Source organism: Agelaius phoeniceus, chromosome 6 (assembly GCF_051311805.1).
Source record: "Agelaius phoeniceus isolate bAgePho1 chromosome 6, bAgePho1.hap1, whole genome shotgun sequence".
Taxonomy (NCBI): domain Eukaryota; kingdom Metazoa; phylum Chordata; class Aves; order Passeriformes; family Icteridae; genus Agelaius; species Agelaius phoeniceus.
In genome coordinates, this window is record NC_135270.1 from 62609172 (window position 1) to 62620869 (window position 11698).

Below are 11698 nucleotides of genomic sequence, written 5' to 3' on the forward strand. Positions count from 1 at the left end.
CAGCACAGGAATTGTTCTACAAGTCAACGTTTTTAATTAGTTTTTGAAGACAGCTTAAAACATGATTCCCCCCCCTTCCCCACAGCAGCACAGCCTGGCCCTGTCCCCCGTGTCCCCTCTCCATGTCCCTGCAGCCAGGGGACATCCCTGGGGCTGCTCCAGGGGCAGGGGAGCTCCACAGGGCTGGCAACAGGCACAAACACTCCCAGTTACACTCACAGGGCAGAATATCTGCTACCTAAGGTTCACAACTGAAGTTCCACAACATAAAAATTCAAAAAAAAAAACCCAAAAAACCAAAACCAAACTACAGCCAAGCAGAGAGTAGTGGTGCTTTAACATCTCTAGGTTTACAACAGTTTATCAACTGACAACGGGACAACTTCCAGATCCTGCTCCTAACTTCCACATCCTGCTTCTCTGACCTGAAACATCTGTGGCACAACGTGGAGCTGTGGGCTAAACACCACCAAAGCAACGCTCAGAGCCGTGGTGTGCTCAGCATTCCCAGCTCTGCCCCCAAGGACATCCCCCCCTGCTCTTGGGGTGCACAACCCCACACCTGCTCACAGCTGAAGCTCAGGCTCATCTCCTCTGGCATCAAACACATTTATTGGAACATCTCACACAAAAATAGGTTCTCTCTAGGCCATTCACATGCACGGGAGGGCGAGAAGCAACTACCTACACACAGAGGGTGGGGCACGGGCCGTGCCCCGGGGCTCAGGAGCCCGAGGTGTTGTTGCTGCCGAAGCGCTGGTTCACGCTGTGCAGCAGGTGCTTGGGCAGGCAGTGCCACGAGCTGGCCAACAGCTCCTTGAAGCAAATGACGGCCTCCAGGCACAGCCTGCAACACAGGGACAGGCTGCACTGGGAGCCCCAACACACACAGGGCCCTGTCAGCAGGGACAGGCTGCACTGGGAGCCCCAACACACACAGGGCTCAGGCTGCACTGGGAATCCCAACACACACAGGGCTCTGTCAGCAGGGACAGGCTGCACTGGGAGCCCCAACACACACAGGGCCCTGTCAGCAGGGACAGGCTGCACTGGGAGCCCCAACACACACAGGGCCCTGTCAGCAGGGACAGGCTGCACTGGGAGCCCCAACACACACAGGGCCCTGTCAGCAGGGACAGGCTGCACTGGGAGCCCCAACACACACAGGGCCCCGTCAGCAGGGACAGGCTGCACTGGGAGCTCTAACATGGGGCCCTGTCAGCAGGGACAGGCTGCACTGGGAGCCCCAACAACCACAGGGCTCTGTCAGCAAGGACAGGCTGCACTGGGATCATGGGGCTCTGTCAGCAGGGACAGGCTGCACTGGGAATGTGGGGCTCTGTCAGCAGGGACAGGCTGCACTGGGAATGTGGGGCTCTGTCAGCAGGGACAGGCTGCACTGGCAGCTCTAACATGGGGCTCTGTCAGCAGGGACAGGCTGCACTGGGATCATGGGGCTCTGTCAGCAGGGACAGGCTGCACTGGGAACCCCAACACACACAGGGCTCTGTCAGCAGGGACAGGCTGCACTGGGAACCCCAACATGGGGCTCTGTCAGCAGGGACAGGCTGCACTGGCAGCTCTAACATGGGGCTCTGTCAGCAGGGACAGGCTGCACTGGCAGCTCTAACATGGGGCTCTGTCAGCAGGGACAGGCTGCACTGGCAGCTCTAACATGGGGCTCTGTCAGCAGGGACAGGCTGCACTGGCAGCTCTAACATGGGGCTCTGTCAGCAGGGACAGGCTGCACTGGGATCATGGGGCTCTGTCAGCAGGGACAGGCTGCACTGGCAGCTCGTGCCAGAGGTGCTGAGGGAGGGGAATGCTCCATGCTCAGCCCTGGCTGCTGCTCTGGCAGCATTTGGAGGCAGAAATGGTTTCCAGTATTTTAGGAACATGAACAGGTCTAATGGTAACCCTGCCTCATTTGTCTTAGAATCCCAAAATGGTTTGGGTTGGAAGGACCTTAAATCCCATCCCATTCCACCCTTTTTCTATGGGCAGGGACACCTCTCACCATCCTAGTGCTCCAAGGCCTGTCCAACCTGGCCTTGGGCACTTCCAGGGATCCAGGGGCAGCCCCAGCCATTCCCCACCCTCCCAGGAATGCCCCCCTGCCAGCTAAGCTGGGACAGACAGTTCCATGCTGAACTCCTGCTCTCTTACCTTACAAGAGATCTTGGCTGGAGGGAGAATACCAGGATTTCATTACTGTGAGCCTGAAGGAGGACAGAGATAGAAAATTGGTTCTGTGGGATCTCAGCAGGAGCCAGAGCAGCCCAGGGAACACAGCCAGGGAACCCCAGAATGTTGGGCTGGAAGGAGCTCAAAGCTCATCCCATTCCAGCCTGCCCTGGGCAGGGACACTGGAGGAAGCCTTCAGGGTTCCCAGCCTTGAGGGACTTGGGGCAGGAGCAAAGCATTTCCCCCTCAGGCTTTGTCCCTGCACCTTTGTGATCCCCACGAGACCAGCACTGCAGATTCCACGGGAAGGGGAAGCTCAAAACCAACTCACAGCTTTGGAATGGGCCAGCAGGTTGTTGGCACAGCCCCCAAAGATGATGACCTCGCCCTCCTCGCTGGCACAGGCCGTGTGCCACAGCCTGGGAACAGAGAGCAGCCCTGCATTAACCCAAACCCCAGCGCTGGGGAGGTCCCTCCTCATCCCAGCCAGCCCAGAGGAGAAAACCAGGAAGCAGCAGAGCTTTAACTCCCTAACCTGGCTCAGGGCACTTCCCTGAGCACAGGGAGGAAGACTCGTGTTCCCCATGAGTGCATCACAGGGGCTTTAAACTGCAGGTCACCAACCCCTGTTTGCTCAGCAGGAAGCCAAGAACAGCCCTGGGTGTGCACAGGATGAGCCTCGGGCAGGGCCTTGGGGACACCAGCCCCTGCCTGGGGGGTGGCAGAGCAAGGACACGGGCTCCAGTCAGCTCTGCTGGCACTCACAGCTCGGAGTCCTCTGCAGCCAGATCAAACCCTAAACCCTGAGATCAAACCCTAAATCCTGAGATCAAACCCTAAATCCCGAGGTCAAACCCTAAATCCTGAGATCAAACCCTAAATCCCGAGGTCAAACCCTAAATCCCGAGGTCAAACCCTAAATCCCGAGGTCAAACCCCAAATCCCGAGGTCAAACCCCAAATCCCAAGGTCAAACCCCAAATCCCAGGGTCAAACCCCAAATCCCAGGGTCAAACCCTCAATTCTGTGCTTCCTGCTGTTTCCCAGGCTGTCTGCCCTGGAGTTCTGGGGGCACACACCCACTGCACTCTGGGGCATGTGAAAGGAGAGCAGGGAGGAGGAACCAGGCTCCTCTCTCTGGCAGCCACCACCAGGTGCTTCCACAGCCCCTCTGTCCCCGTTTCCAGGGAATTGTCTGCCATACCTTGGCTTCTCAGAGTAGTTATGCTCAAACTGCACCCACTCGTTCTTGCTGATGCAGTAAATCCAGGCATCACCTGAAAACCCCAGATAAAATCAGGATTCTGTCAGTTCTGGAAGCTGCTGCAATATACAAATACTCTGGTGTAGCACATCCCATTTCTGTCCTTAGATAAATCAAATATTTTAGGAAAAACCTTATAAAACATTGGCTCCTGTTTGACAACAGGTGTTCAATGTAACAGAGATTTATGGGGGTGAAGGTGGAGAATTGTAAAGCTGTCACCAATTGCAGTTTGCACTTTTAGATACAATTTTAGAGCAGATCAGTTGCTGCAAGTTGTGGTGTCTCCACACCCTCAGCAGCTCCTGCTCTGTGGAACGAGGAGTTGAAGGAATTTAGAAGGAATTCAAGGCAGTCATGAAAGCTCCTGTGCAGAGCTGCTCCAGAGCACAAAAAGCCACCACCAAATCCCTCTGGAATGACTTACTCAGGGGCTGCTTGTTCGTGGTGAAGCCTCCAAAGAGGAAGAGGTGATCCGAGGAAATTGGCGTTAAGGAATGCCACGATCGGCCCACGGGGCAGATGCCTTGGGTGAGTCTGCATTGCAAGAAAAACACCCAAATCACCACAGGGACAGCAAAATCCCTCTCTGTTTCCTGATCATTTCTCAGCTATCTGCAGGATACTGCAGTGACCCAAGGACCACAGGAATTTCTTCAGTCACAAGAGGAAATCGAGTCTGAGCACCCACATTTCGTTCCACTCCCACGTGTCCAGGTTCAGGCAGTAGAAGTCGTTCATTCTGGACTCCTGCAAGAGAGCAGAGCGTGGCTCACACCTCAGGCCCTGCTCAGCTCTGGGCTCAGCACAGCTGGGGCAGCCTGGCCTTACCCTGTATCTGCCTCCAAACACGTAGCCCCTGTTCCCAACCGTGGCGCAGGCGTGGGCGGCGCGGGGCGAGGGGGTCTTGCCCTGGGAGGGGACAGGGACAGCACAGATCAGGCACCAGAGGAGAGACCAGAGAGACCAGGCTCAACTCAGAGTGAAGGCCAGCGAGGATCAGAGTGAAAAAACACAGCCAGTAAATCCCCCTGTGTGCAGGTTTTTGATGGATGGAAGGCCAGGGAACTCATTAAAAATGGGGTTTATAAATTTTGCTTTTAGCACAGGGTTCAGCCACAGAAGACAAACTGTAAATGAGACAGTGACATAATAAATCCTTAAATTCATAAACCATGGAAGCGTCCAAGGCTAAGCTGGACAGTCTGGAGCAACCTGGGACAGAGGAAGGTGTCTCTGCCCATGGCAGGGGTGGCACTGGGTGAGTTTTAAGGTTCCTTCCCACCCAAACCATTCTGGGATCCCATTAAACACCATTTCCATTTTCCTTGGGTTTCTGAACCAATGAGACCTGAATGGAGCAATCAGAGCAATTCTTTGGCAACCTGGAGCTCCTGGTCTCACATTTCACTTCCCCCAACCCTGTGGCAACCCCAGCCCATTTCCCTGTTCCTGCACACTCCAAATGTGTGTATTTGCAATTAGCAGTGTTTAATTGTCTCCTGAGCACACTCAGCCCCCCAGGGACAGGAACCAGGCATGCCCTGGCACTGAGGGTGACAGCAAACCCCACTGCCCTGCAGCTGCAGCAGCACCCAAAGCAAGCAACAGGAAAAAATGCACAAAGACAAATCAAAATAAAAGGCAAATTTCCTCTTTTCGCAGAGTGGATCTGTCTAAATGAATGCTTTCAATTCATTTAGACAGATCCACTGTCTAAATGAACACTCCTAAATACCATTACTGAGCTGTGACTTAATTAAATGACAGCAAAGCATTAATTACCGTAGTTATGGGCTGGCTCCAAGTGAAAGTTTCAAGGTCCAGAACGTGCACGTGGTCGTTCCATCCTCTAGGAAGGCCTGAATTCTTAAAAAAAAAAACAAAACAACAACACAAAGAAGCAACAAGTTTTAACAAGCACCGATGAAATATTAAAAGTTGAAGCAGAAATGGCTTCCAGGGTTACTTACCCAAAAAGAAGTTTCATCAAATTCAAATGTTCCACGTTGCTTCCCTTCAGGAAAATAGCCATAGCCTCCAAAAAATATCAGCCTGCAGGAAAATATGGAGCAAGAGCTGTGAGATATTCTGTTATCATAAATATAAATATAAATATAAAGTATAACTATTAAATATAATTATTAAATGTAATTATAATTTTTAAATATAAATATAGATAAAACTAGAACTGTAAATTCTGTGCTCAGAAAAGCAGGGAAGCTCCTTTGGCTTTCCAGGAGAGGGCTCTGTTTGCTGCCCCACTGAACCCCTCTGGAGCAGTTTGCAGCCCCAGGCTCCCAAGCTCTGCTCCACCTGCAGATCTCTGAGGCTGGCAGGATGTGCAGCCCGCTCACTGCACTTTGGCCTTTGCCACCTTGTTCTCCTGGAGCTGAAGTGGGAATTACCCCCAGGTTTTGCCTTTGGGGTTTAGCCTGTGTTAGGAACTGGCAGGGCTTTGCCAGAAATTCCTACAGGATTATGGAGTGCCAAAACCAATGTGCAGCACCTCATGAGCCACCCACAGGTGCAGCCCTGCACATTCACAGATTCCCAGCTGAGCTGATGCTGTTGGCTGTGCTGATGAGGAGCTCACTCCCCACACCAAGGAGCTGAAAAGGCAGCGCTGAGGGCAAGGCCACAGAACCAGGGAGCAGCCCCAGCTGCAGGGACACTCAGGGGCTCCCACGTTCCCTGAGTCCCTGCAGCAAATCCCCAGCAAATCACAGAGAGAGCTGGGAGCTCCTCCATGGAGTGGCCAGGGCAGCACAAGAGTTAAACTCCAAAACCCCAGAATGGTTTGGGTGGAAGGGACCCTAAACCCCACCCAGTGCCATCCCTGCCATGGCAGGGACACCTCCCACTGTCCCAGGGTGTCCCAGTGTCCAACCTGGCCTTGGGCACTGCCAGGGATCCAGGGGCAGCCACAGCTGCTCTGGCAATTCCAGCCCAGCCAGGAATTCCCAATTCCCAATCTCCCATCCATCCCTGCCCTCTGGCACTGGCAGCCATTCCCTGGCTCCTGTCCCTCCATCCCTTGTCCCCAGTCCCTCTCCAGCTCTCCTGGAGCCCCTTCAGGCCCTGCCAGGGGCTCTGAGCTCTGCCTGGAGCCTTCTCCTCTCCAGGGGAGCATTCCCAGCCAGCCCCAAGGTGAGGGAGGAGGAGGAAGAGGAGGGAGAAGCCAAGAGGGAGCAGAGCCTCACTGGGGCCTCACCTGTTCTTGTGCACCCACACCCCCAGCTTGTCCTTGGACGAGGGGGGCACCCCCTGGCACTCCACTCTCACCCACTGCAGCACTTTGTCCGTGGATCTGGCATTTAACATGTAGAACTGGGAAAATAAAGAGGTTTTTTTGAACTCACATCATCAGCTTCGAGCTTAAATCTGCTGTTAAAATAGCAACTTTAAATGAACATGTGTTGGTATAGAAATAGTAATAAATGAAAAGTTCTTTTCCTAGCTGAAAAGAAGAGCACTGGAAATATTTTGTAACAAAAGATGGATTCACAAATCAAAAAGTCCTGACCTTTTTCAGACTCAAACACCTTTTACAGCACCAACAGGGTTCTGGGCACTGAGCTTCAGCATCCAAAAGCTGCTGTGGGATACACTGAAGGTGTGTACAGAGCACAACTGTCTTACAACTAAAAAATTGTTCAGGAGTTTGCAAAGTGACTTTTTTACAGGATTACCCCTTCTCTGCATTTATATAATTGTACAGGAAGAGAACCTGCTGCACTTACACCCAAAACTGAAATGTAAGAATGCCACAGCAGGAGGGAAAGAATTCCCACCTTACAAATGAGGTTTGTTTCAAATTGTCTGCAAAAACTCCTTCCAACTCCTCCTAGTTGATATTTACATGAGAAATTGATGATCTTCTATTCAAGTACATAAACTACATATTTATATAGACCAAAACTACTTAATATAAACCTCATTGCCAGACTATCAGAAAAGATCATTAATTAGTTCTAGTTGAAGGGGTGGGGATGGGGCAGTGATCTTGGAGGACTTTTCCAACCTAAATGACTTTGGGATTCTGGGATTACCACAGACTCGAGGGAACAGAAACACTTCCAGCCACCCCAGATCAATTCCAGATCAGTTCCTGATATTATCCAGGCAACTCTGGCAACTCCCATCTTTTAAAATCAGCAAACTCAAAGGCAGGGACCCAATCCAGCTGCTGAGGGGAATTGCACAAGGACACAGCTGGTGCCAGCTCGGGCTGTTCCTGCAGTGCTGTGAAGCCTCCAGGGCACAAGCCCATGGGAAGGGATTCTATTTGATGATGATGATGATGATGATGATTCTGTTGTTGTGTTATTCCACTAGAAAGGCGTTGCTGACCTTGTTGGTGTTGCCGCGGGCGTGGTGCCCCCCGAAGAGGTACAGGACTCTGTCCACACACACGGCACAGCTGCCAGACATGGAGGGGGGAACGTCTCCCTCAGTCTTGCTCTTCTTCCTGCAAAACCAGGCTGGCATCTTCACCTGCCCCCAGCCAGCAGGGATGGCCTCATCTGGAGGGTTCTGCTTACCACAGCTCACTGTGGATATTCAAGCCTGTTCCTCCCACCTTTTCAGATGTAATAATTCACAAAATTATTCTCTGTTATGATGGAGGGGTGAGGAAAAGGCACTTCAGTTAATACATGGGTTTTTTGGGGGTTAGGAATCCCATCTGCCCAGCTCAGGGGTTTGGAATGCTCAGAATCCTCAGGCAGAGAGGATTCACCTGTGTAAACTGCAGGTTTCCACTCTGCTCCTGGATTTTTCCTGTCTGCAAACACCATAACCACAGAGAGGAGATTCCAGCCCGTGCCCCAGGCTGTCCCTGACCCCAGGGAGGGCTGGGGCACACCTGAAATCCCATTTCCTGCACAGCACTGAGCAGCTCCTTTGGCTGCATCAGCCCTGGAAAACAACTCCTGAACTCAACAGGGATTCCCTGACCAGCACGGGCATCCAAAGTGGTACAAACACAAATTCCAGCTGCTCTGTCCTGTCCCAGGAATCCCAAAACAGCCCACACTCCTATCCAGGCTGCCTGCCTCAGCTGCCTCTCCTACTTCATCCTGGGAAAACATTTTGGATGCTTTCACAGGAAAAAAAAAAACCCCAAACCTGAAATATTTGGCCCACTTTTGCAAGAGTTTGATAGCTGGGAACAAAGAGATCAGGGAATTCTGTCCCTGCTCAGGCCCTTTCCATGCCTATTCAAGGATTTATCAGATTTTTTCCCCAAATGAATGATTTACTGTACCATCTTCCAGTTTCCATGTTGTAGATCCATATTTCATCCCTAGGCAGGTAGAAGTCATAAAACCCCCGGACCTGGGCATTCTGCAGAAGGAAAGGCAGGGTGAGAAGGGTGTTTGACACAGGCAATTTCAGACTCCTGGGAAGGTTTGCACCTCCTCTGGGACAGAATCCCAGCACAGATCACAGCAGGAGCAGTGCCTGTACTTCCCACACTCCTGTGCCTCCCACCTGCACGGAGAGCAGCAATCAGCCTGCTTCAGCACCTGCTGGGGACAGTCAGCTCCCACAGAGCCACACAGGGCTAAATGGAGGTTAAACCTCTGGTTTACAGCCTGAGCCAGGCAGCAGAAATGAGCCAAGAGCTCCTTTTTCCCTCCCCCACCCCCTCCATGACAGGAGTTTATTTACTGAGTTCATTTTGTCACTGAAATGATTTTGTGGTGCTGCAGCACACAGTGTGACAACAACAAACGTGGCATCCTTACCGCCCCAAAAAATTATTACCACCCAAAAGTACAAATTACAATTACAAAATGTAATTACAAATTACCACCCAAAACTACAGTTGTGCAAATAAAATCACCACTCCCAGGGTGCACAACTCCAATCAGACAATACTCCCTTCACCTTTTGCCAAAGGCAAACGACACCCCAAAAATCCGTGTTATCTGCCAAGCTCTTAACACCCAGTGATTTATCCCGGCGTTGCAAAACACCCCCGAGGGCCGCGTGTTACAAATTCGCTCGCTGGAGCTGCTGCTGCGTTCCGGGGGAGGAATAATTGCCCAGAGTGCGGCCCGGGTGGACGGACGGGACGCGGTTCCCGGGCTGGGGCAGCTGTACCTTGTATCCTCCCCAGACGTACATGCAGCGCCCGTCGGTGACGGCCACGTGCCCGCTGCGCTCGGCGGGGCTGTCGTTCTCCAGCTGCTCGAAGCCCTCCTCGGCCGGCGCCGGCAGCTCCTCGTCCGCCGGCAGCTCCTCGTTCTCATCGGCCATGTCGGGACGTGCTGCAGGCACAGCGACACCGAATTCCCTCCGCGGGGTCGGCCAGGGCCCGGCACAGACCCCCAGCAATCCCACCCCGAGCATCCCAAAGGCTCCTGCAGCTCTGGCAGCCTCGGGGCTGTGCCCGCTCCCCGGGGAGCCTGGGCAGTGCCAGCACCCTCTGGAATAGTGGGAGCTTTCCCGGAGATCCTGACCCTCCCCTGGCACAGCGTGGGGCTTGGAAAAGCCAGGATGGGCTACACACGGCTGGAATCAGAAATGTTCCACGTAGGGACTCAATGGTGCACGGTTTGTAATGGTTACAGTTGCCACTGTGACTCAAAGCGACCGTTTTTAAAAACATTTAAAATCTTATCTATAAGACAAGATTGATTTGCCCAGAGCAGCTGTGGCTGCCCCTGGATCCCTGGAAGTGTCCAAGGCCAGCTTGGAGCAGTCTGGGATAGTGAAAGGTGTCCCTGCCCATGGACAAGATGAGCATTAAGGTCCCTTCCATGTCAGAAAAACCCATGATGTCAAAAAAACCAATCCAAAGGGGAATAAATTTGACAGCTTTGCCCACAATAGCAGCAAATCCTGGAGCTTTTCAGTGTCTTCCCACGGCGGCTCAGTGCAGGACAATGTCACCCGTCCTACACAAAATCCCACAGAGCTCCAAAATCCCTGCTCCAAACCCCAGACACTGCTGGGAAAACACAGATCCAAAGCCCGGGGAAGCCAAACAGCCCAAATTTGTGCATCCAAATCCAGGGAAAAGGACCTCAGTGGGACAATCACACCGGGCACTCCAGGTTGGATACCCTGCTGTTCCCATACACCGCTCCTGAGGGGTTTTTGCTGTTTAATTTTAGCCACTCCCGCCACGGAGACGCTGCAGCACCTCCGGGGGGTTATCTGTGAGCTTTAATTACGATTTCTAATTTAGATTAGCAAGCCTTGCCCACAGCCCCGTGAAACCTGCCTGCTTCGAGCTAGCGGTGTCTTCACCGCCTCGGAGAAATAACACCGATAAAATATTTATCTATAATAGGTATGTACAATATTCTGCTATTCATTTTGCCCCTCAGACACGCTGGGCCGCGTCCCTTCTGCCATTTCCCCCTCAGCTCCCCGCAGCCCTGCGGCTCTGCCCACCCCCCTCACACACAGCAGCCGAGGGTTCCTCACGACACCTTCTCTGTCGCGACATGAGCCTGAGCGCAGGGTGGGCCCGGCGGGCTCCTCACGACACGCTCAACTGTCGCGACATCGCGGCCGTCCGAGCGCCGCCCGCCGCCGTTACCGGCCCGGCCCGAGCCCGCCCCGCGTCCCCTCAGAGCCCCCCGACCCCCCCGCGGCCCCGGGCCCGTCCCGCTCCTACCGCGGCCCCGCCGCTGCCGCTCCGCCGGCCCTGCCTCCCTCCCTCCCTCAGCCGCGGCCCCGGCGCAACATCCGCCGGGCGGGCGGCACCTTCCGGCGGCAGCGCGCAGGCTCCGGCACCCCGAACCCAACCGGGGCACCGGGCACCCCGGGATTAACACTGCGAGTGTCTGAACTGGCCCCAAATTCACCCTAAATACCCCCGAACCCAGCCCGGGGCACCGGGCACCCCGGGATTAACACTGCGAGCGTCTGAACTGGCTCCAAATTCACCCTAAATACCCCCGAACCCAGCCCGGGGCGCCGGGCACCCCGGGATTAACACTGCGAGCATCTGAGGTACCCCATAATTCACCCCGAGAGCATCTGAAATACCCCAGAATTCACCCTGAGGGCACCGGGCACCCCAAAATTAACGCTGCGAGTGCCTGAGGTGCCCCACAATTCACCCTCAAAGCACCGGCACCCCAGAATTAACCCTGGCAGCGTCTGAACTGCCTCAAAATTAACACTGGAGCACCTGGGCAGGCTGAAATTCACCCTGAGGGCACCCGAACCGGCCCAAAATTAACACTGGGAGTATCTGAACTACCCCCAAATTCACCCTGAGAGAATC

The 11698-nt window shown here is 53.7% G+C and overlaps 1 protein-coding gene across 1 annotated transcript; it reads right to left on the minus strand.

Moving 5' to 3' along the window:
• Nucleotides 1–11: 11 nt before the first annotated feature.
• KLHDC2 (kelch domain containing 2) lies at nucleotides 12–11221 on the minus strand. The gene is made up of 14 exons (XM_054634394.2): nucleotides 11084–11221; nucleotides 9559–9725; nucleotides 8717–8796; nucleotides 7801–7918; nucleotides 6662–6777; nucleotides 5421–5502; nucleotides 5233–5316; nucleotides 4279–4359; nucleotides 4139–4197; nucleotides 3875–3984; nucleotides 3388–3460; nucleotides 2516–2603; nucleotides 2167–2219; nucleotides 12–847 (listed from the first exon to the last, which is right to left on the minus strand). Exons 2-14 carry the CDS (start codon nucleotides 9712–9714, stop codon nucleotides 724–726), a joined length of 1224 nt encoding a protein of 407 aa, XP_054490369.2. The 5' UTR covers nucleotides 9715–9725; nucleotides 11084–11221; the 3' UTR covers nucleotides 12–723.
• Between the last annotated feature and the right edge of the window lie 477 nt (nucleotides 11222–11698).